This window comes from Vicugna pacos, chromosome 11, assembly GCF_048564905.1.
Source record: "Vicugna pacos chromosome 11, VicPac4, whole genome shotgun sequence".
NCBI lineage: Eukaryota > Metazoa > Chordata > Mammalia > Artiodactyla > Camelidae > Vicugna > Vicugna pacos.
In genome coordinates this window covers 79,198,823-79,223,367 of record NC_132997.1, presented here as the reverse complement: position 1 = coordinate 79,223,367, position 24,545 = coordinate 79,198,823, and the positions used below count along the sequence as shown (strand labels likewise).

General features: G+C 53.4%; 1 protein-coding gene across 6 annotated transcripts in view; it reads left to right on the top strand.

Moving 5' to 3' along the window:
* SH3PXD2A (SH3 and PX domains 2A) overlaps positions 1-24,545 on the top strand; it is a 231,510-nt gene that overhangs the window by 113,585 nt on the left and 93,380 nt on the right. For all 6 annotated transcript variants that reach the window (XM_072971815.1, XM_072971814.1, XM_072971820.1 and 3 more), the window contains 2 exons: positions 356-432; positions 8,151-8,242. In XM_072971815.1, the coding sequence (XP_072827916.1) occupies positions 356-432; positions 8,151-8,242 (169 nt within the window). The remainder of the gene's footprint in view (positions 1-355; positions 433-8,150; positions 8,243-24,545) is intronic.

The window sequence follows — 24,545 nt, the reverse complement described above, 5'->3', positions numbered from 1 at the left end:
GGGATGGGCCTGAAAGCAAAACACAGCATGTGGGTTGGGCCATCCTTTGTATTTATTTGGGAGGTCACTTGAGAGCCACACCCATGTCGGGGCACTGGTCCTGCCATTAGACCCAGACAAGGTGATTTGGCCAAGATGGCAGCCTCCCAGGCTCCTCATCTGCCCAAGAGCCTTCGGCACCTCCTGCCCCCTGGGAGAGGTGACCACTCCTCTCTTGTTTCCTTGGCAACTGGCAGAGGTGATGGCACTTGTCAGCCAGCTACAATGCTGAGATGCTGAGGGAGAGGGGAATGAAAGGCTAGGGTCTCAGGTCCCTGTGGCAGCATCACCCAGTTCATGAGCATCTCTCTTCCAGGCAAAATCCTCTTCCGGAGAAGCCACATCCGGGACGTAGCTGTGAAGAGGCTGAAGCCCATTGATGAGTACTGCCGGGTAAGAGTGTGTCTGGAGTAGGGAGGGGCAGTCCATCTGCTGGAGAATCTGTCCATCTGTGAAAGAAGGTGGTCTGTACAAAAACTGCTGTGGTTTAGCAGATGCATCCTGAGGCCTGGCGTTTCCTGGCCAGAGAGGTGGGTGTGGGTGTCCCTTGGGGAGAAGGTCACCCCATGACTAGGCCACCTCTGGGGCATGAGGGCCTTGGGCTCACAGCGGAACCTCTGCTCCTTTCAGGACACGTCTGTGTTTACAAAACAGTCTTTGAAATCACTTCCACTGGCTTGGGAGCTCAATTCAGGGGCGTCTCAATTCAGGGATTCTGTGTGTGGCATTTTGCTGGATACGGGAAAACTTTCTTTGAATTCCCTTTGGAACATTTTTGAAATTGGTCCTGAGTCCAGCAGCATCCAAAATGCCAAAGTTTATTTGCTGAAGTCTTCTTAGCTACAGACATTCATGTACACATTGTTATAAATGCAAATGCTCACACATGCCCCCCAAACACACACACAGCATGTGCTTTAGAACAGCCATGCCAAAGAGCAGGCGGACAGTGACAAAAAGGCCATGAAGGAGAGCCCGTTTGTCTTTGTACCTTGTCTAGAGCCCGGGATCCCTGCAGTGAGAAGAGACTCCCACTTCAGTGGCCTTGGCACATGGCCTCCAGATGGCCAGACCACCTGGGTTAAAACCCCTGACTGGCTTCGTGAACTTGGGCAAGTTACTGAACTTCCCAGCGCCTCAGTTTCCACATCTGTATAAGAGGCAGGAGAGCAGTGCCTTTGCAGAGGGTGTAATGAACTGACATGCATGAGGCAGCAGCACATAGTGTCCGGCACAGAGGACTCATTCAGTGGACATGAGTTTTTTGTTATTATTATTACAAAGCATAAACAATTTAATGTTACCACTGGGCACCACTGGCTTTAATGGAGATGGAATTTTTCAGTTAAATGAAATCTACCGTGGAGTCTGACTCAAGAATCTTGGGGAGAAGCAAATGGGGAATAATATTTCGTTGCAAGTGCTGGCTTAGAGTGAGAAGAGCTGGGGTCAAATCCCAGTGCCCCACCTACTAGCTGTGTGACCTTGGCAAGTTTGCTTTACCTCTCTGAGCTCCAGTTTCCCGATCTGTAAAATGGAGGTAAAAACAACTATCTCACGGGGTTCATGAAGGGTTGAGCAGAAGAGTATGTATATATACAGTGTTGTAACTTCTGAAATATTCTGTCCCAACTTGGAATTGCTACCATAAGGTCCCTCACAAATATTTTATAATTTGGAATCATTATTCTTGTCAACAAAATGTTTAAACAAGAACAAATTTGCTAATTCACTAACCGGTGTTCCCAAGACTTTGGGGAGACAAGTGCTCCCACATACTCTCCATTAACCCATGTTTAAATTTTGTAACTGTGTACAGGTTATATACTTGGTCACATTTTTTGCCTTAACTTAGAAGGATGCCCCTGTGGTGAATTTCTTTAAGCTAGAAATTTCTCTTCTTCAGATCAATATTCATTTTTCTCTTTAAAGGGCATTTGCCATTTCCAGTTAAATTGATGGCTGTAGTCTGAGATTTTATTTCTCTCTTCCGTTCCCAAGCAGTTAAACAAATGGGCACAGCTAATGGAGGAGGGGCAAAGGGCAGGAGGAGGCCTCTTTCAGCTGGGGTCTGTGGCTCACGTCAGCCTCAGCCTCCCTGAGCTGGGGGAGCCCGAGGCATCTGCAGTCGGGCTCTGTGGAAATGCCATCTCCTGGGTCATTGGGAGCAGGAACCCGATAACATCTTATCTCCTGAGCTCAGGCTTTGAACAGGACTCCTGAATTGGGATGGGATTCTGACAGCCTCTGGGGCTGCATGAGTGCTGCTGGTGTCTGGGGAGCCGTTTAAGTGCAAGGGGTCGATAAGAGGAGGGGCCTCCTAACCTGATTAGCACAGATGAGAACTACTCAGAGCCAGGCAACAAGGAGCACTGTCATGGGTTCACCAAGCAGCCAGGCAGCTTGCAGGCCGTAATTTACTCTGTGAATGGCAGAGGGGAAGGGGCGGTGCAGAAGTGACCTTTCATTCTGCTGAACTAGAAAACTGGGATCTGTGATCTGATTGTCTGAGACCTTGGAATGACCTTGGAATGGTCATTAGGGATGAGTCCAGCTGCAGCCCATAGTCACTGCCCCCCAGCGTTGCACTTCTCAGCTCTGCCACCCAAAAGTCCAGTTTGTGCAACTTAAGATCCAGCCTTTCACTCAGCATCAATGCCCCCAACAGCCAACTTCACAGTCAGGGCCATGTACAGCCTGCCCATGGCCAGCCCTCCCTTGTCTCTACCTGTCCTTGGACACACCACTTAGAACCTCTAGAGTTTTATTTCCAGCACCCTGCCAGTGCAGCTCTGCTTGGCTGGCTGGAATCTTCCTTGGATCTGCTGGACAGTGTGGGCTCTGAATCTGGGATTTGCTGGGAATTCAAATGCACCCAAAACTGTGAAGCTGGCTTTGTACAGAGTAGCCAGGTCCTCTGCCAGGACTCCGACGTGGAAAGTCTGACCATGCAGCAGACCTCCCCAGACTTCGGGCTCCCTGTCCTCGCTGGCCAGCCAGTCCCTCTGCCTAATGGCAGTTTCACAGCCCAGATCTCAGTGTTAATTTTAAACATATATGGAGCAGATTGGATGAGCGTCACGGAAAATTTACCAAGCACCAGCCGGGTGATTGTTTTATGTGGCTCTTGAGGGCCGGTGTCTATCAAGAGGGGTTCCAAAGGCATTTCTGTAACTCCGTAAATTAATTTAATGGGCAACATGGTTATGTGGTTAGTATTTAATGGTTCTGTGGCCTCAACAATTTGAATACTTTCATCTCACTAATAAGTGTGAGCTACACTTTAGGGGCTCAGACAAACAATCTACCCCATACGTGACTCCATCCATTCCATTCCTGCATGTGAAATACATGTTTGCAGTGTTTGTCTTGGGGATAAAATAAATATTGCGGGGTTGAGGGTCAGTGAGAGAGAGTGTTTGAGAATGATCAGCTCACCCTCTGCAATGACATTTATACAAGTCTCCATTTCCTGTTGGGTGCGACTAGGATTTTTTTGCTACCCAAAAAGCCAAGCTTGCTTCTGTTATCTGCTGCCCACGACAGACTTGCTTTCAGGATCAAAGACTTGCTTTGTGGAAGGATGAGGGGCTGGCTGTAGTTAGGCTGGGAGAGGGACTCCAAGCCCAGTAAAGGGGTCAGCCCTGGAGGGGTAAGGATCTCCCCTCCCAACCCTCTGCATCTCCCAGTCGTACTCACTTTTAGCCCCACTTCCCAGATTTGAAAACTGGGGCTATTACTTGGTGGGAGTTCTTGGCCCCAGGTATTCTCCCTCCCACCATAGGAGTTTTCTACCATGGCCCTTGTCTCTCACCTTAGTAAAGAGAAAGGTTCATGTTGCAACAGGAACAGCCTCCTTCCTGGCATGCTTAGTCCTAGATACAGAGAGAGTAACTGTTCTTGTGCCACTCATTCTGAGGCAGGCCTGGGCCAAGAGTGCTGCTGAAGGGGGAGACTGAGGCAGAGAGCCGCATGCACCCAGACTAATGCACCCAGGCCTCCTGAGTGGTCTGGTACTCGGTGGGAACCCAGGGGGCAGAATCTCTTCATCACCTCCAGTCCAGACAGACCTACGAAGAAGCATTCCCAGCCTGGGATAAAGTTGACTGTGTCGACTTTCTCCTTAAAGGCCTTTAGAGGAGCCCCATTGCTCACAAGAGGCTCTGAGTGGCTCAGCCGGACCCTCTGTCAGGTAGTTCCAAGCACTGCTTCAGCCTCAGTTCCCACCTCTCCTCCACGCCCTGCAGTCCAGTCCTCAGAAGTGCAGCCATTCCCAGCTGGCCAGACTCCCTTAGGCTCCTGCCCTTGGCCTGTGCTAGTCCCTTTCCTGGGGGTGCCTTCAGCTCCCCCAGCACCCCTCCCAGAAGCCTCCCAGCTGCCCAGGAGAAGCTGCCCACCCCTGCTGTTCCGCTCCCCAGAAAACTCCATGCATGCGTCCACGCTGCACATTGACCCTCTGTAGAAGGATAATTTCTGTGTGTCCATCTTCTCCAGACCAAGCGCCCCTTGAAGTCCCCATCTGTTATCTTTGTGTCTTCACTAACAAGCTGGAAGCCTGGCCCCACATGGGAGTCCAGCCAGTATCTGAAGACAAGATGCAAAGATCACACACAAGCAGAGGAAACCTCTGAGGAGGGTGACATGTCCCTGAGGGCCCAATTACCAGGACCCCTTGTGAAATGGTTTAAACTGCAATTGCCAGTTAGGCACTATTTCCATTTCAAAAGAAGTTGCTGCTCAGATCCTTCAAAAAGAGAACTCATGTGTTTGAAATACTCTGCTCTGCAGAAGTTGGATGAGCCCCCAGCTTCGTAGATGCTAATCTAGGAGGGACAGTTCAGGCAGGTTAGAAGCAGCCCCAGGGGTGGGGGTGGGGGCCAAATGGGCAGGACTGCAGCCCCCCTGCACCCCACCCCACCGGAGAATCGCTGGGCTTTTACCTATACGGTTTCCATTGATTAGAAACACAAATGATACAACTAAAAATAGGAAAACGTTTGATCCTATGGAAAGAGCAGGGCACCCACAGTTGTTTTTCCAAATGCAGAACTTTGCTTTTTGTCCTGGGACAGATGTCACCCAGAACCGTGGGCTAAATGGAGGGAGATCATTTCAAAGCAGAGGGTCTGAGCACAGGGGGGCCCCCTTCCATGCCACTGCTGTGCTTGCAAAGACAGGGCTTTGTGATAGATTAGACACTGATAATGGTGCTGTTTACAGTCCTAAAGCCAATGACTGTTAGAGCTAGAAGAAACTTCGAATGTCTCTAGCCTGGATTTGCCCAGCTGTGTTCCATGGGCTGTCAGTAGGAATTATTTGGAAAACCAGTTCCACAGAGACCTGTGGGTAACGCAGCAGACAGTGCAGAGCAGCAGATCAGACAGAGCATAGGCTCTGGGCTCAGACAACCTAATTCAAACTCTTGCTACTTACTAGTTGTGTGACCTTGAGAAATGATTTAACCTCTCTGTGCTTCAGTTTCTTCTTCTGTAAAATTGGAATCATAGTTAGACATATGTTTTAGAGTTAATGTGATGATTAAATGAGCCCATCTCCCAGGATGTCATTGTAATTAATAAATACTGGCCTGAACACAGCTCTATAGTTTCTTTCCTGCAGGACTTCTCAGAGCCTTTGCTGTGCTAATGAACATGGTGCTCGCCAAGACCAAAACGGGGATCTACAAGGCACCTTTCACATGTGCCCATAGAACTCACTTTACCTCCTCAAAAAGGTGTTCCATGAGATACAGTTTGAGATTCCAAAGCTAGTCTGTTTTATCCTAGAAGAAACGACAACCAGAGAGGTGAGGTGAGCTGCCCAAGGTCACGTAGCAAGTATATGACAGGAGAACTGGACCTAGAATTGAGATCTCCTGACTCCTGTTCTTTCTAGTGTGCCTCTCTGTTGTCACCTAAAGGGTGATGACAACGAAGACAACAGTATAACTAAATTTTACTGTTTCCTCAGTACCAGGCACTGTGCTAGGCTCCTCATATTCATGATCTCATTTAACCTCCTAATAGGGAGGTGTCACATGAAATCCGTTGTACTGAGCTCAGAGAGGGCAAGCAGTGCATTCAGCATCACATAGCCTGTGACCCGTAGAGCTAGGACTCAAACTCACATCTCCCTACCCCCGAAGCCCAGACTTAGCCACCCCATGGTGTACATCCTGAATGTCCCATGGCAGAGTTTTAGATATGAGTGGGAGGTGGTGCCCCTGAAGGTGCCCAGGTATTGGCCCCTACCTGCTCCTCCCAGAACAGCTAAGTTTGGGGGTTCCCTGCTCTGGCTGTCATCGCCAGCCCAGGCCTCAGGGACTGACCTCTCAGCACCTAGCTCTTCTGCCAAATAATTTTGGCCAGAGCTGGGCTTGGCGGCAGCTCTAATGGAAGCTGCTCTGAGCCGAGAGCCTCTTGTCAGCCTGAAATCAGGACGAGCCCTCAATGCGGCTCCCCTCGGGGCTCCCTGTTAAATAAAGATGCCGCAGTGGTTTCACCAAAAGGCCTCTTTGTCTGAGGCCCTTCCAGCCCACGCGTCCCCTGCTCCCGGAATGCTGGTCTCTGTCGGCATGAAGAGCCCCTGTGTTCAGCGCTGCTGCGGGGTGAGCCGGCGGCCGGGCTGTGCCTGGGGTGGGTGGCCACGCGCTGAGCTGGGAGGGCTCCTGCCCTGCCTCCCCTCCCTCTGCCTGTCGGGGAGGTCACCCTGGCAGCAGCTCTGCACACAGCCTGGGTCCCTGGTAATGGTTCCCTCCTGCCTCCTGCCTCCTGCCTCCTGCCCGTCCTGGCCCTTTAGTGCTCCCTCCAGAAACCCTCCTCCTCCCACCAGGAGCCCTTGCTCTCTGCACATGCCTGAGTTCCGCTTCTCTCTCTCTCTGTGTCTCTGTCTCTCTCTATGTCTCTTTCTGTCTTTGTCTCTTTCTCTGTCTCTCTATCTCTCTCCCTCCCTCTGCCTCTCTCTCTCTTCTTCCTCAGTTTTTGTTTCCTTCTGCCCTTCCTGGGAGAGAAAACAGCACACACCACGTGTGTTAGATGAAAACATGAACACTTTGGGGGTGCGTTCCTCCCATCTGACATCTGAACACAAGGCTTCATTCTGTCACTTACTGGAAGTTGTGACTTCACTCCCCAACAGCCTCAGTGTCCCCATTGCAAATGGAAGCAATGATGTGTACCTCCAGGACGAAATGCGTGGTGCATCACCTGCTGTGCACTGGTGAGGGTAGGAGCTGCGTCTGGCTCCTCCTATACCACCAGGGCACTGAAAATGTTTGTTGGCTGATTGGAGAGTCCAGGGGTCTAGGACAGTGCCTGACACATGGAGTTGCTCATTAAATGTTAATTTCCTTTCTTTTCTATTTCCCGCCTGTTTATGGGGATGTGATCTGTTGGAGAACGTTGGAAAGCCATGGGCTCTGGAAGGAACATGGGAGTTGCACAGTGTTGTCTTAGCTGCTACAGTCAGGTCTTGTCCCGTCTTGTCCGGGTGTGGGTTTGGCACCAGGAGGGGCCATCGGGCTCGATGCCACACTGGAATTGTTACCCGACCAGCTCAGAGTAGAAGTAAACAATCACGTCTCTCTTCCTCAACACTGTACTTCTGTCCATGCAGCCTAAGACCACATGTGCTTTTTTTGCCCCATCATCATGTCCCATTCCTGCTGGACAGTGGGCCCCTGCACACCAAACCCTTATTCGTTCATTCATTTGAACAAATACCTACTGAGTGCCAGGTGCTCTTCCAGGATCTGGGGACACAGCAGCCAACAGAACAGACTAAAGTCCCTGCCCAAATGAAGTTTACCTTCTAGAAAGGTCCTTCCCAACTGTGGGCAGGCCACGTGGCCTCCCTGACCCTCTCTCTCCTCTTGGGCAATATGAAGGAGGAGGGAGGGAGGGAGGGATGAATGGCTGGATGGAGAGTTGTTTCACGAGTTAGCTGATGAGTTAATCTGCTGATTAGTTGTCTGGGTGAGGGGGTGGTGGCCAGTTGACTGTGTCTTCCCTGGCACTGCCCTTGAGCCTCCCCATCACTGTTTGACCCTGCTTTTGCTTTTCCTGTGCCCAGTTTCATCAGGCCTAATGCCCTTTCTTCCTGTCTTTCCACAGGCACTTGTCCGGCTGCCTCCCCACATTTCACAGTGTGATGAAGTCTTCCGGTTCTTTGAGGCCCGGCCAGAGGATGTCAATCCCCCAAAAGAGTAAGTGGTACCTCAGGCCTCTCCCGTTTGCTTGGGTGAGGAGGCCAGCCAGAGAGGCTCGGGAGGTGGGGACACAAGCAGAGGGAGAGCTGACAGGGCCAACAAGGCTGAGCAAAGATGGACCAGGGGACGGGGACCAGGGTGCCCCAGACTCCTGCTGCCAGGGCTTGCTCCTCATTCCCCTTGACCCCCAGGGCTGCCAGGTGAGGGCGTCCTCACATCTGGGGAACAGGTGTTCCTGTAAATTCTTTCTAGCTCACAGGTTATTGTAAGGAGCAGATGAGATAACAGAAAATATAATGGTCATGCCGTTCAGATGCCCAGGGTTAGCAGTCATTGCTCTTAACTGTTGATGCTCCCAAGTGTCCCACTGGAATGTGGGCCCGGGAGGGCACGTGCTGCCCACATGACCCTCACCCGCTGACTAACCCAGCAGTCCTGGGCTGCTGCAAATCATCATCAAAGACAGCAGTGAGTGTGCAATGAGCACTTACCAGATGGCTTTTACTTGTAGCATTTTATGATAGATATTAGTAGCCCTGTTTACAGAGGAGGAAACTGAGGCCCATGAGGTCAGGTGTGTTTTCCCAAGTCATGCAGCTGGTTGGGTATGTGACAGGCATGAGACTTGAACACAAGTCTTTGATTCCTAGTGACCCAGAGCTGGCTGATGTCTCATGTTGGGGAGAAATGAGGCCCAAGCAGGTCTTCTTTTTCCTCTGGAAGCAGGACACTCTGGGCCTGATGGTCAAGACGACCCACCCAGCCATGTCAGTTTTTCACACACACGACTGAACTCCATCCTAATGGCCACCTTCTCTTGCTCAGAACACTACCCTTACATTCACTCCCCAGAGTAGCTTCTCAATGGAGGGAAAAATCCAGTTTCCACCAAGGAGCTGATGAGCAGAAGAAGGCAGACAGGGAACAGGGTTCGGTTGGGAAAAGCATTGGGGAGAGGACTGAAGAGGATGCTAATCAATCACCTCCCTCCATACCTCTGTTCTCCTGAAATCTTAAAAGTACCAGGGTGGGCAGGAGAGAGGCAGATGGGATGGGTACTATGGAGGGAAGGGAAATAATAGTACAGAAGAATTGTCTGGGACAGGTGGGGAGACGCAGGGGGCCATCAAGTAATGGGGAGAGAAAGCCTACAGACAAGGGTGTGTGTTGCACAGCTGCAGGGACGCCATTCACATTGCTCTTTCTGTGAACACTGCCATAGAGGTTGTAGAGTGTGCAACCTGCCCATCCATACATGGCAGTCCCAGCTAAAGTAGCTCTTCTCTTTTCATCCATGCTGTAAGACTAACAGCCTAAAATGGCCTGTACCCTTTGAGAGAGGAAGGCATTACCCAGCTCAGAGACTCACCTGGCACAACAAAGGCCATCTCCTTTACTGGCTGCCACAGGCTTAAGAAACAAGCAAATGCTGTAAACAGTCAGAAACTCATCAGTGACTTGGTTCACAGTGTGGAGTAGTGGAAAGCCACAGGGAAGAGGATGTAGTGTTGAGCTCACACTCTGACTCTGCTGCTGACTGGGCACACCGCTTCAAGGCAGACCACTCACATACCTTCCCCAAGCCTTTCTTTTCTCATCTGTAAAAAGGGAACAGTGATTCATCCCTGATCTTGCTACCTCCAAGGATTAGTTGTGAAATTTAGGTAACATGCGGGCTGGGAAAGAGCTTTGTGAACAACAAATCGAAGGAGGGGTGGGTATAGCTCAGTGGTAGAGTGTATGCCTAGCATGCGTGAGGTCTTGGGTTCAATCCCCAGTACTTCCATTAACGACAACAACAACAACAAATTGAGATATAAATGTCTGTTCTCACCAGTGGGAGAAGCATCACTCTCACTGTACCTACTGTGTGTCAGGCTTGTGAGAGAGGTTTGCACCGGGAGTTACATGTTCTTATTCTCAAGCTCCAGAAAAGGAAACAGAGGCTAACAGCTGCAGCCAGGACTTGAACCCAGATTTTTCTGGTTCCAGAGGCCTGTACTCTTTCCACTCCTTGCACCGGGTTTGGGGAGGTATCAGGGGGACCAGAACTGTGGTCCTGACACCTCTCAGTGTGACCTCTCTGTCCTCCCTTCTGTGTTCCTGCTCCAGCCTTCGTCACTCTCCCAGGGCAGAGGAAGGCTCTTGAGCCTGGCAGCAGTGTCCCCGGGTCCGCCTGGCCCTGCCACTTGTGAGCTCAGAGCCTCTTCCTTCCAAGGGGAGAGAGGAGATGCCCCTCCCCAGGCGGGTTGTCATTGGAGTCACACGTGATCCTGTGCCCAGAGGAGGGGAGAGGGATTGTTGCTGGAGGGGGAAGTAGCCGGGGCGTCATCACAAAATCACCTGACCCCGCCTTTAATTCATGTCTCTAAACCCGGTCTCTGCCAGTCAGCTAAATGAGTTGGTCCTCTTTCACCTGTTGACTTGTGCACTAATGGTAACAAGTCAGCCTTTGCCCATCCCTGGAAGGTCCTCAAGGAATGTGGAAACCAGGCTTGCAGAGACAGCTGTATGTTGGTGAGGCCGCAGGTGTGGCCTTGCGGGGCAGACTCTGGGGTCTAGGCCCACCACCCAAGGCTCTGTGATCTCTGACCTTTTGCCTTTCAGAGATCTCTGATCTCTGCCTTTCTGTGTTCCCATCCCTGAAATGGGAGTGTGCAAGACTCCTGAAGTGGTCCAGGGGGCTTACGGAGACAACACTTGTACTGAGATAACCCAGCTGTTGCTGTCCGCCCATACAGCAGTGTTGACCGCGGAAGGTTGTGGAGCGGAACGGGGCGTGGCTCAGGGTGCATGCTCCACCCCTGCAGATCACAGCCTGACTTTTGCAGGGAGGAGTCGTAAAGCATTTGGCCTCTAAGTCACCATGGCAATGAGGGTTCTCTGCCTCTTTCTTGAGGTAGTACTGGCCACCTGGACCAGTTCACAGCTCATCTGGCAAGAGATGGCCTCAGTACAGGAACCCCTCCAGCACAAGACAGGCCTGAGGCTCGGGAAGTGGGGTCAGCTGCGGCCACCCAATTCTGAAGGGCTTCTCCCTGTCCCCAGGCCCTGGCCCCTCTCAGCCTCCAGGATCTGCCAGGAGAGACCCGTGTTCCATGCAGAGTGTGCTCGCCTTAGAGCCCAGACCCAGGGGTGACCCTGGGCTGACAGGCTGACCATCTATCAGCCCACTGCCTGCATGCCCTCCCTCCCAGGCTGTCGTACACTTCCCCTCTCCGTCCTGAAACATAAACACAGGATCGAGTAACAGCATATTTTGACTCTGGGGCGACGGTGGAGTGGCTTATCAAATTATCAAAGCCTGTGGATTTAATTGGAATTTTGCAGATAACCCTGGCCCCTTTCAAGTGTGCTGCTGCAGGACCTCTGAGTGCTCACGGGAGGCTGGGGTCAGGGGACCGTGGCCCTTTCCATCTTGCAGGGAAGACAAGGCCTGCAGCAGCCCCACCTTGGTGGGGGAGGTGGGCATCAGGCCCCGGCTCCTCAGCTTTGATCCCAGGCCACTCGTTGGCTTCTGTGGCTGGAGAACAGGGCCCATCCCTGGGCTGCTAGTGGTTGCTCTGGACCATGGGCCTTGCGCAGAAAGGATGTACTTTATAAGCATCTTTGGTGAGTCTGGCACTGGTGAGTCTGGCACAGGCAACCATGGAGGTTTCACCCCAGGGGCCCTGCCCTTACCTCCCCTGACTACTGGCCAAAGGTTACTCTGCTGTATGTGAAGTGCTGAGCTCTTCTGGGGCCCCTGGCTCAGGCCCCAAACCTTGGCGTTCTTTTTCAAAATTTTTTGGGGGAAAGGGGATAATTTGGTTTATTTATTTATTTGTTTGTTTGTTTGCTTATTTATTTTCTAAGAGAGGTACTGGGGACTGAACCCAGGACCTTGTGCATGCTAAGCATGCACTCTACCACTGAGCTATAACCTGCCCCCCAAACCTTGGCATTCTTCTAGATTCACTGCTTTCCTTCACACCCCTCCGTCCAGTTCATCAGCACATCCTGTGGGCGCTGCTTTGGGATCTACCCAGACCCTGACCATGTCTCACCATCTCCCCTGCTGCTACCCCAAGGGGGCCAAGCTAGCATCTCTCCCCTGGATCCTGGCCTGACTGGTCTCCCTGCTTCTGCCCTCACCCTCTGTGGTCCACTTTCAACACAGGGAAGAAGCGATCATTTAAAAATATACATCAGCTCATGTCACTTCTCTGCTCAAAATCCTCCATGCCTCCTGAGTCACTCAGAGTCAAGGCCCTGTGCCCTCCCCTCATCCCCGGTGGCACTTCCTGACCCTCCCGCCCAGCTCTACTCCAGCCACTTAAACCTACTCGCTGCTTCTCGAACCTTCCAGCTGTGTTCCTGTCTTGGGGACTTCGCAGTGGCTTTTCCCTCTGCCTGAAACACTTGGCCCCTCCCCAAGAGAGCCCCAACCTGGTCCCCCACCTCCTTGTAGTCTTTACTCAAATAGCTGCCCAGTGAAGCTATCCCTGACCTTCCTGTTTAAAATCCCCCAGCACTGGCTGTCCCCCTCCTGGCTTCATCTTTCTTCACAGAACTTCTCAGCACCTCCCAGGTGACCAGTTCCCTCCCTGCGCTGCTGTCAGTCCAGGAGAGTAGAGCTTGAACTAATCCTGTTCACATCATGTTCCCAGTGCGGGCACTTGGGGGAAGTCTGCCAAATGGGTGACTGGTGTCATTCAGGCTTTGTGTTAGCCTCCCATGGGTGGTAGACAGTGACGTCACTGTACAGAGAACTGAGTAGCTGCCCTGAGGTCACCCAGTTGGCAAGTGGCCGGCACAGGAAGCTGGGGATGATGAGCCCTAGCCTCTCCTGTGTGGATTCTGGGGAAGCCATGTGGGTGGCTTGTGGTGGGAAGATCCCTGGTCGCCAGATCTAAAGGAGGGGGACAAAGACGCATCCCTGAAACTCAACAGAATTCAGTGCAGGACCAGGCCTGGGTGGTCCTGAGCGTTAACGCTGACAACCAAATGAGCCTGGCCTCGTGGAAGCCACACCTCAGCACCCCTGCAGCCCCCAGGGTGACCCCTGGGCTGTGCACTGGGCCACCTGGCACAATGTCCCAGGGTCACACATGCCAGCTCAACTGTGCTGAGCTGTGTTTGAGTGCTCAAGATCCCATTGCTGGGCCACTGGGCCACTGGGCCAGGGAGGCAGGTGTCACCTGACCTACCTTCCGCAGATCCAGGGGCCCCCAAGCAGCCAGTCCCTCAGCTCAGATTCCCCAGTGATGTCAGTGATGGAAACTGGAGCTAAGGCAGGACTCTCAGCCCAGTCAATCACATGACCAGCAAATGCCTCTTTTTATTCAAGTTTAAATTTGCATCCAATTGAAACAGTGAACCTGCAGGTTCTCAAACAGCTCTCTGCAAGCCCTGTGCTCAGACCCCCAGCATTGTGCACAATCCTTGCAGAAGGGACAGGGGAGGCGCAGCCCTCTGAGGCCCGAGGGCTGAGACCAGCCTTCCCATCTCTCAAGCCTCCTGGCCCACCACCTTCATTCTTAGGTGCCTGCACAGGAGTGTAGCCCAGGCCCGGCTTTTCCCTCCATCTGGAGTGCTCCTGTCCCCCTTCCCACCTACCTGGTCCTAGTCAGCCCTCAGACATTCCAGGAAGCCTCCCCAAAGCCCGCAGCCTTGGGCGTGGCACTGGCCACACCACGTTGTCCGCTTGTGGTCTCTCCCCACCACGGGGCCTGGCACCTGGTAAATGTCAGTGCTGTTTAACAACATTCAGAATTGCACTGCCCACCACCAAGGTTGCAGAGTGAATAGCACTTTCGACTCCTCTGGAGTGAGGTGGTCTGGGTTCCCTTGCCGTCTGTGCCTCAGTTTCCTTATCTACAGAGTGAGAATAACAACAGTGCCTGCTCCCCCAGGGCTGCTGGGAGGGTGGCACCTTAGCACGTGGAAAACCCCAGAACAGACCTGGCATGTGGTCAGGTCAGCACTACCCAAGGCCGGGCTCACTGTCATCATCGTGGCAGCCCTGGGTCGGTGGGGAAACCGCAGCAACAGCAGGAGGGCAACCCCCGGTCTGCCACTTGTGGGGGTGCCGCCTCCTTCCACAGCCTGACATGGTTGGCCCTCTGCTCATGGCCTGAGCCCATGGGCAGGTGGGCATACACGCATTTGCGCCCCCCTCCATTGCAGAGGGGAAAACAGCGGCCAGGCTTGGGTCAGTGTGCCCCATCTCATCACATCCCGCTCATGTGCCTGGTGCCAGCCCACTGCCTGGGAGCTGCAGTCAGTAGGGCCACCCACACAGCAGCAGTGCATAGTGGGCTCACATAGCAGGTTGAGGGTCTTCTGCTCTCTGACGCGCCTCTCAGCTCCAGGCCTGCTCCTGTCGCCTCGGCCCATTTCTTCCAACTGAAGCCAGCCAGCCTGGTTAAATTCTTGAAATTGCACAGGAGGAACAGGGCCTTGCTGAACAGGTTTTTGTTCGTCAGCCCCAGGGCCACAGAGCCACCCTCTGTTGTGGCCTAAAACAATGGCTCAATGTTTGGCGGGACTGTCTGTCCCTGCCCCAGCTTGCCCAAAGGGCCAGCTTCCATCTGGCCTGGGGTCCACCCTCAACACCCCTGCCACCCGCTAGGTCTGTGCCCGGGCAGGCCAGCGAGACAGGGAGGCTGTCCTACCCGATACGGATGGAGCTCTGGGTTTGGGTCTGGGCCGGAGCTTTGTGAAGGTGGCCCAGCAGCTGAGGTGGAGGGCACTGAGCCAGGCTTCCAGGGTTGGAGGACCCCAGCAGAGGACAGGCAGCTCCTCTGGGGCTGGGGTGATGTGAGGTCAGACCCCAGAAAAGGCGCTCCTTACAAGGCCTCCCAGCCTCCTGCCCCATTTATATTTCGGAAGAAAATGGAGGCCAGGGTGGCCCTTCCCAGGGGAAAGCAGGGTCCAGGAGGACAAAGGGGACTTTGCCAGCCCTGCCTCAGGACCCAGCAGGAAGACAGGGAGTGTGTGTGGCAGGGCATCCAGGAGGGCCCCGAGAGTTTGGGGAGGCTCCTCCAGGAGCCCCCACAGCCTCGATCCCAGTCAAACTCCAGGTCAGGCCTGCCTGGGAGCCTGACTCCGGATCTCAGAATCTAGGCTTCCACTGACAGCAGCTTTACTTTCTCCGTAAGTCACACCTACTTGCCCGGCACTGAGGAGAATGAAGTGAGGTGCTGTGTGTGGAGCACGTAGGAGGTGCTGAGAGTCAGGTCACTTCTCCTCTCCCTTCCCCTTCCCTGGGAGGCAGATGGAAGGTCCTGGGAAGAGCCCTGAGAACATGTCTCTGCTGCGGCCTTCACCCAGCAGGTGTTCACTGAGCACCTACTATGTGCCAGGGACCGTGCGGGCCAACGAACTCAAGGCTCAAGGCTACCACTAGGTGGGAATTTTGAATTGAGTTAAACTGATTCTGAAGACAACAGTCAGAACCCCCAGCTCTGCTTGTGGCCTTGAATGAGTCGCTTCACCTGTTCCCATCTTGGTTTCCCCCTCTGTTAAAGGGGCCAACAGTGCCCTCTTGGCGGGATAGTTGTGAGGTTCAAGGGAACTCATGGGTATAAATGCCTTTGGAAAAAAAATACCTTTGGGGTGCCTGGCAGTCACCGATGCTCAGTAAACGGGAACTTTCTATTCTTTCCCCCACTTTCCTCCATCAGCCCAGACCTGGGTGCCCAGTGGCCACTCAGAAAATCCTAGGGTAATGGAGTTGGGTCAAGCTGAAGACAGGAGCTGGGCTGACATTTCCCGAGCCTCTCTCAGCTCTGGGAGTTCTCACCAGGGTTGGTGCCAACTGGGGGGGTGAAGCTGTCCCCTCCACCCTCAGGCACTCTGCTGGCCACTGGGAACTCTGAGGCATCCATGTTCCTGGCCATCCCCAAGGGACGGGCAGTTTGGAAATTGGAGGGGGCAGCCCACGCACCTGCACCATGCTCTATTGAGTCCTGGTCAGACCCTTGTCAGCGGGACAGCTCTCTGCACCCAGCAGGCCCTACCACACCCATCTGGCCAGAGATGTCGGCCACACTGTCCTTCCAACCCCTCTGCCCCTGACAGCTGCACAAATAGCCTCTTTACGCTGATGGGTTAGAGAAAGCCAGCTGGACCTCAGGACTGTGGGTCCACCCGAGGCTGGGGACTGGAACAGCACAGAACTTGATGTTCTGTGCTCCTGCCCGCCCCCTGCCATGGCTTCCTTTAACCTGGGTGGGCAGGTGGGAGGAAGGGCCCATAGGAAGCTGTGTTCAGCCCACTTGAAAGGGGTGTTGGCTCCAGGGAATGAGGACTTCTGAGGGCCTGGCTGTCATGCTGGGTGGGCAAGCAGGTGGGAGGCCAGCTCTAGACCGGCCAGCTCAGAGCAAGAGCTGTGAGGGCCATGGCCAGGCAGAGAGGTTACTCCGTGTTCAGGTCTGGCACAGGACTTTGAGCTCCTGCAAGCCAGATGGAAAGGAGGTGGCAGGGTGGGGAAGGATGTCCCAATACAGGGAGGGGGTGTGGGCAGGGTCCTTGATATTTTCTCAGGCTTATGTTTCCCTGAAACCTCAGCCCCGGGGGATGGTCCTGGTGTGCAGGTGCCCAGGGCCCCCCGTGCCCACCCCCATGCCCCCTGGACGATGGCACCCTTTGGAGGCTCCAGAGCCCCCCCAGAGAGCCCCTGAGGCCTGCTTTGCTGCTATGTCCTGTTTGAGGGGAGTCTTAGTTCCTTTGTCTTGTAATTGCCATCCCTGCATTGTAACCATTCCCCTGGCTGCCCCTCCCCAGGGAGTTGTGGCAGAGCGGAACCTAAGACCCAGGTCTTCAGCCCCTAGACCAGGCTTCCTCTGGTGGCATCCAGGCAGCAAGCATTTGTTCATTCAAACGTTTTTCATCATTTTCTTGGTGTGAGGCCCAAGGCCACAGAAGTGGGTACGGCTCAGCCCTGCCTGTGGGGAGCTCATGTTCTGAGGAGAGACCTGGCAGGTCCTGGCTCGCTGCTGTGGGAGGTAGCAGGGCACAGGAGCAAGGACTGGGGCAGTTTCAAGAAGTTTCCATTTTCTTTAAACGAAAAGAAAGTCTATCTTCCTGGAGAGTGAGAATGTTGGCTTGAGCTGCGCCAGAGGAGATGGGCCTGGGGCATCCAACGTCCAGCTGGTGATTTTGGACAGTCGTTAACCCCTTCTACACTTCAGTTTCAGGTGAGGGTGCAAAATTTGGGGGTCTCTAGAGTCCCTCCTGGCTCTGATATTCTGTGATCCTATCCAGACCAGTAGGCTATTGTCAATAGTCCAAGCATGTAACAACCAGCATCTGGAGTGGGGACTGAGGGCTGTGAGACATTCACCGTAAGTCAGATGTGAAAGAGACAAGTATTCTGGACATCATGGACCACTATCCCCTTCATAGGCCCTGTAAATTGGGTCCTAAGCTAGACTGGAGTTTAAGCACCATTGTAACTTTGGGTCACTTCCAGCGTCTTAGTTCGTGGGCTCTATGTGTGTCTGGCTCCACCTTGTGGCCCCATTGGATATTACACCAGTCAGCATCCTGGCAGGCGCTTGCAGGCTTGGCTGATTCTGCCAGAAGCTGTGCTGGACCTTTGAGTATGATCTATCTTGTTTAACCATCAGTATAATCCTCTGAGGTTTTATGCCTCCTTTTTGAGGATGAGAAACCTTAGGCTCAGATTGGTTGCGTCACCCCTCAGCTAGTAAATGTCAGAGGCTGTATTCAAACCCTTCCAACTCCAGGTCTGCACCCCACTGACCACACAGGTGTGATGAAGAAAATCACAGGGTCCATGGCCAGGGCGACTGGCTCCAAACTGCAAGACAGGACCATTCATCTGACCATAGAGCAGAATGTTAGAATCAGTACCCCATGGTTGCTGTGCTCACAGGGTAGGGAGTGGCTGGAGATATCGGTGAGGACACCTCCCACACTTGGAGGCTTGAAGGGGAATCCAGGCTTCTCACCAGGTGAGAAGGTTGCAGGGTCCAGCCTGTGGAGGGCCTCCTGCTGTGGGGTCAGACCTCTGAGGAGGGGTGGGTGCTTTCCAGCTCCACTTTCAGGATGGGCACAGTGGTTCTGGAAGCCCCCAAAAGAGCAGGTCTCCCTTTCCCCAGACAAACTGAGACCTGACTTGGGTCTTGGGGGCAGCTGTGACTCCAGCCCCAGACCAAGCCCTTAAGCCTCCCACCCCCTCTCTAACATGTAGCCCATCTGTCACATGGGGGATCCTAAATCAATGTGATCACCCCCCCCAACCCAGGACACGCAGTCTGAGGCTCCCATTAGAGGCCTTTTGGGCAAGGCCTGCCCCAGTGCTCAGGGCAGGAATGGGGATTTTGTTTTTCAAACAGCCTAATGGAGGAATAATTTATATAATACAAACTTCACTCATTTGAACTGTACAATTAATCCAATGACTATTAGTAAATTTACAGAGTTGTGAAACCATTCACAATCCAGTTTTAGAAAATTTCATCACCCTAGAAAGATCCCAGAGGGAGGTTTTTAACTCCTTCCCGGACTCCAGGGTTCCTTTAGGAGCCCACTGGCATCCCTTCCCTCTGCTCCTGTCTGGGAAGAGAAAATGCATGTTCCCAGGGACTGAGTTCTTCCTCACTTGTGTGCTGGTCTGGTTTCTAGACCTTCCCATAGTCTCAGCTGCTTTGGCCCTTGAACAAATTGCTCAGTAGCCCAGGGGCAGGCCTGAGGTGGACTGGCCGTTGAGTAGAGGCCCAGGGTGGAGGGATGAGGGCACCCATTTCAGTGGGTACCTTCCCTGCCTATTTTTTTCTTTTCCATTATGGTTTATTATAAGATACTGAATATAGTTTCCTGTGCTATACAGCAGGACCTTGTTGGGTTAATCCATTTTATATACAGTAGTTTGTATCTGCTAATCCCAAACTCCTGATTTATCCCTCCCCCTTTCCCCTTTGGTAATCATAAGTTTGTTTTCTATATGTGTGTATCTGTTTCTGTTTTGTAAGTAAGTTCATTTGTATCATATTCCAGATTCCACATATAAGTGATATCACATGATATCTGTCTTTCTTTGACTTCACTTAGTATAATAATCTCCAGGTCCCTCCGTGTTGCTGCAAATGGCATTCTTTCATTCTTTTTTATGGCTGAGTAGTATTCCATTGTATATGCATAACACATCTTCTTTATCCAGTCATCTGTCAATGGACATTTTCCCTGCCTATTTGATTCCAGTGGCCCACTGGGTGCCCACTCTGAACTTCATCCCCACCCCCAGGAAGTACATACACAGTTTGGCTCCACGGATCAGCACACCGTGTCCTCGATGCTTACTTTCCCCCAAGCCATTTCAGAAGGCCATGGGGCACAGACAACAGATCTGGGGACTGAGCCACAAGATGCCCAACTTTCTACCAGGGAAAGTTCCAGGCAGCCCAGGGGGTTAGTAGAAAGCAATTATGTTTTAGCTCATTTAATTTTTACATCTATCCATTAGGTGGGTACAGTTATTTCCCCCAGTTTACAGATTACGCCACTAAGAAATAGAGTAGTCACGTGACTGGCAAAGCTGCTAAGTGGCAGAAATAGCTAGGTCCCAACAGTCTGGCAGGAGAGCCTGGCTCTTACCTGTCTTGCTCCTCAATAAAGCTCGTGTTTAGACATTGCATGGCACCTGTTCAGAATAAATGGGACCTGTGATTACTGTTGCTATGGTTGAGGGGCTAACGTGTGCGGGAGGAGGCCTGGCTACCCAAGGCCCATAGAACACTCACAGCTCAACTTGCAGGCAAGTGAGTTTGCAGTTTCTTGAGCCGTCAAAGCAGCCTCTTCCATCTTGGCTGTGTCCGTGGAGAGGCAGGAGGGGAAGGCTGCCAGCAGTCCCAGCCTTCAGAGCCCAGCGTTCCCCAGACATCCTCCAGCCCAGCTCCAAGGCTGCACTGATGGGTCTGCAGCCCATTGCGGGGAAGTGACTTGCCTGAGGTCACCCAGAGAAACTGGACTTGAACCAGGTTTTTTGACTCAGAGTCCAGTGTTCCTTCCAGCTCTCAGAAACTCTCCCAGCTGATTTCCAGAGCATCCTGAGAGCTGGTGCACAGAAAGGCACCTGGAGGCCCTTACAGAGAATTGAATCAGAGCCTGGCTGAGGGACAGGGAAGGGGGGCCAGCTGCTCTGGCCAGGGAAGTGGGAGCTGGGCTGTGGTCAAGTCTGATTTAATTAGGCAGAGGCAGGCTCCTGATTAGAGACGGCTGCGCTTGCCAAGCCAAAGAATTCAAGATTAATAGCCAGGAGTGCCCAGGCCCCCACCCCAATCAGGAAAGGGCACCTGCGAGGCCCACGGGGACCTGCAGCGCCGCGGGCAGCTGCCTGGGGAGCCCGAGGACACGGGTTGTCCCACGCTGGCCCACAGCCCGCATGTCTCGGTGAAGCCGCCGAGGGGTGTTGGGCGCCGTGCTGGGTCCTGCACCACGAGGATCTTGGTGGGCAGGTGGGGGCCCATGGGACATGCCAGGGACAGGAAAAGGTGCTGTCTTGTTCAGAATCCTCCAGAAGGAGATCTGGGAATGAGGATTTGCGCTCAGGCAGCTTATCTGGGAGGAGATACCAGTGAGGGAGTGAGGTGAGGTGGGGGGCCAAGGCAGCCAAAAGTGGTGCGTTCTCAGCCAGCTACCCTGTCAGCAGCCGGGGCCTCATCTCCCAAGGAACTTGGGGAGCTGGCAAAGAGTTCTCGGCTGCAGGGCTGTTCTCCCCAAGGGCAGGGGTGCTGGGACCCACTGCTGTTTCTTCCCTCCCCTCCTCCCTTCACCGACCTCCAGTCCCCCCTAAATAGCAGGGGAGGGAGCTTTCCAGAAAGCCTGTGTGAGCCAACACCCCCATGGCTTTCCGCAGTGCTTAAGATGACTTCCAGAAGCTTCCCCTCGGCCTGCACCTGGGATGACCTGGTCCCTGTCCCAGCCACAGCCCCTACCCCTTCCCAGCCCCCAGCCCTTGCCTCTGCCTTTCCATCTGCCCCTGGGGCTTCTCTAATCCTCTCTTCCTCAGAGAGCCCTTCCTTTCTTCATTCAGCTTCTTTATCGCTTTCTTCACAGCTCTTAACCCAGTTTATCAGTCTGCTTTATCCAGTTGCTTATTGTCCTCCCCCAGGTGGGGGATGAGTCTGTTTTGAGTCTGTTTTAAATCTGTTTCACTCAATGCTGTGACCTCCAGGGCCTTGCACATAATAGGTGCTCAGTAAATGCTGGTTGAGGACCGGAGCCCCTACAGGGAGTCTGAGGAGAATGCAGCTGCAGGGAAGGTGGGAAAGCACTGCCCCACCCTTGCCTGGGGGCTCAGGGAGGTGGGGTGGTGCTTATCACTAGGCACTGAGTTTCTGCAACCAGAGTGGAGAGGGACTGTCATTGTGAGTCTGCTAAAGGCCTGAGGTCAGCACTGGCTAAAGCTCTCTGGAGGGCCTGGGTGGAGGGGCCAGTCCCCTGTGGTCCTCTTCCCAGGAGGGCAGGCCTAGCCAGTGCACCAGGGACAGTTGTTGAGTATGAGGTGGTCAAGCAGGCCCGGTGGAGATGCTCAGATCAGGAGGGCAGGGGGACCTTGGAGAGGGAGCCAGACCTCTAGGGGCCAGGGATGTGCAGGGAAGACAGCCTGGGGGAGCCAGACCTCCACCTGGACTAGGATGTTGAGGGAAGGTTCAGAGACAGATAGGGAGGGAGAGGCCTGGGTCAGGGGAGGCTTCCAGGCAGAGACAGGGGTGTTCTTGAGGGGTGGGAGGGCAGGAAAGCCAAGAGGCTGAAAAGATGGTGATGGTTCTAAGCACAGGCCTAGAAGTCAACCAGCACCCAGTTCAAATGTGAGCTCCGCCACTGGGCTAGCAACTTAAGCTCTTTGTGCCTCTGTTTCCTCATCTAGAAAATGGGGGTAATGATAGTGTCTTCTTGGGGAGGTCAAGAGAATTGAGATAATGTATATGAAGCTCACACCAGAGCTGAAGCAGTGAGGAGTGTTTAGAATTTGGGGTCATTTTGGTATTTCTGGCTGAGCCTTTGCCTTTATTTTACTTCCCTTCCTCTTCCCCAGCTTCTCTTAATTTAGCTTAGCTGTCTGAATTTTACAGATGTCCTTATGAACCACAAGGTGGTAAATAATTTGAGCGCTAGACTAAGGCAGCTTGGGCTCACACGCTGTGTTGCTTTGGGCAGTGACATGACCTCTCTGATTCTCCATGTCTCTCCTGTAAAATGAGGGAAATAACAAACCTACCACACAGGAGTGTTGTGAGGATAAAATGAGCTGATATGTGTCAAGGGCTTAGTTTGGTACCTGGTATAATGTAAATGCTTGAAAAAAATAAGTCATACCTGTCAGTTATGGCGTTAGTGATAATAATATTGATAAGAACAATAATCAGTAATCGTATTCCTCGCCCACACCCGCACCTTTGAGGAAGAAGGGTTCACTCAGGGTGGGGCAGCCTAATCCACTCCCTCCATCCCCCTCCCCGTTTCCCACCGTGCTCTGGGGTTCAAGGGCTCATGCCTGCCCCAGGGCTCCAGGGCCTTTTTGACTGCAGGGGCTTGGACATCATTCATCATTACGTGATGGAAAGTGGAGGTAGTGGTCCAGGACTGGCCCGCTGGGACCTGGAATGGGTGCCCTGGTGAGCAGTGACTTTGTAGTTGGAGCCAGGCTGATCCAGAGGAGGGAGAACAGGTCCAGTGCTGACAGGAAGGCTAGCTGGAGGGCTGGGGCAGGAAGTCATTCTCCAGGGCTTCCAGATTGTCCCTCTTACAAGAAGGAGGATGCAGACCTGGAGCTGGAGGCCTCTTTGCAGAGGTCAAGTGGGGCTCAGAGCAACACTCTCATTTTTTTCCGTCAAAGAAACTGAGGCACACAAAGGACTACCATTCCTCAGGTCTTTTGAACCCCACACTGGGCGGCCCAGTTTGGTGTCTTTGGGGACACCTCATTAGACCCTCTCCTGTGCTGCTCAGGGAGCCGGTGGGCAGACCCTCCAGAATCCCCAGTTGCCCTGGTCCCAGGCAGGCTTGGGAGCACCCCAAGTTCCCTGGACACACTGGCCTGGGCAGAGAGCCCCTCTATCCTGCATTCCTAGTGCCCGCAGCTCACCGTGTGGCCATCACCTGCCACTTCATGAAGCAACTTCACTATGTTGGCCACATGGTCCAGCAGTGAGGGGGATCCAGACTTGGCTGTCCCTCTGGCCCCTGGGATCAAGGGCCAAGGCCCCTGGGCAGCCCGGCAGCCTGGCAGCTATGGGGATTCCTGGGGAACATGCAAGGAATACAGTCATCTGGATGGGGCTCGAACTGCCCAGCTCTGCCACCCCTACAAGTTGTTGGCGAAGTGGCTTTACCCTTGACCCTGGGTTTCTTCATCTCTAAACAGACACTCCATGCCTTGGCCCACCCCACTGGGGCCAGCAAGGTCAGCCTCCCCACGTCCTTCCCAAGCTCCTCCTCCAGCAGCCTCTCCCCTCCCCCTTCTTCCCTCCCCTGCCTTCCCAAGGTTAACTACTGGGCCTGCGCAGAGCTCTGTGACTGCAGTGGGGGCTGGAGGCGTGAGCCGCACTGTGCACCAGGTACCTGCTGTATGTTAGCTTGTTTTGCCCTCCAGCAATCCAGTTAGATGGGGCCTGTCAGTCTCTTCATTTTATAGAGTAGAAATTAAGACAGACCCTAAATCTGTCTGGCAGAGCTGGGATTTGAACCCAGCCAGCTACACACACACCTCCCTGTGTGAGCCAGATAGACCTGCCTTCCTGCCAGTGCCTGATTCAGGCCACTGGTCTAGGCCATGCTGTCCAGTCCACTGTGGCGATTTACGTCACAATTTTAATGAAGATTAAAAATTCAGTTCTTGGCTCACATTAGCCACCTCTTAAGTGCTCGACAGCCACAGTGGCTAGGGGCCACCATGCTGGACAGCACAGGTAGGGGCCTTGATGATCACAGAGTTCTATTGGGCAGCTCCAGGTAGGACACTGCTAGGTGTTAGGAGCAGGACTGGGACACTCAGAGCTGTCGGGGGTCAAAATCAGAGGGGGCTCTCTGGAGAAGGTACCCCTCCTCGGGCCTCAGAAGGTTGCGAGATACTAGAGAGGATGCGTGTAGTGGCTGTAAGCACAGATGACCCTGAGGTTGCGCCTGCTTCCTCATTGCTGGCTGTGTGGCACCAGGCAAGTTACTTAACCTGTCTGAGCCTCGTCTGTAAAATGGGCCTAAAGGACCTGCTCAGAGACAAGGTAAAGCAGGTGACAAGGGGCCCGGCACCTCTGGGTGCTCAATGCTTCTGCATTTGGGACGAGGAGTT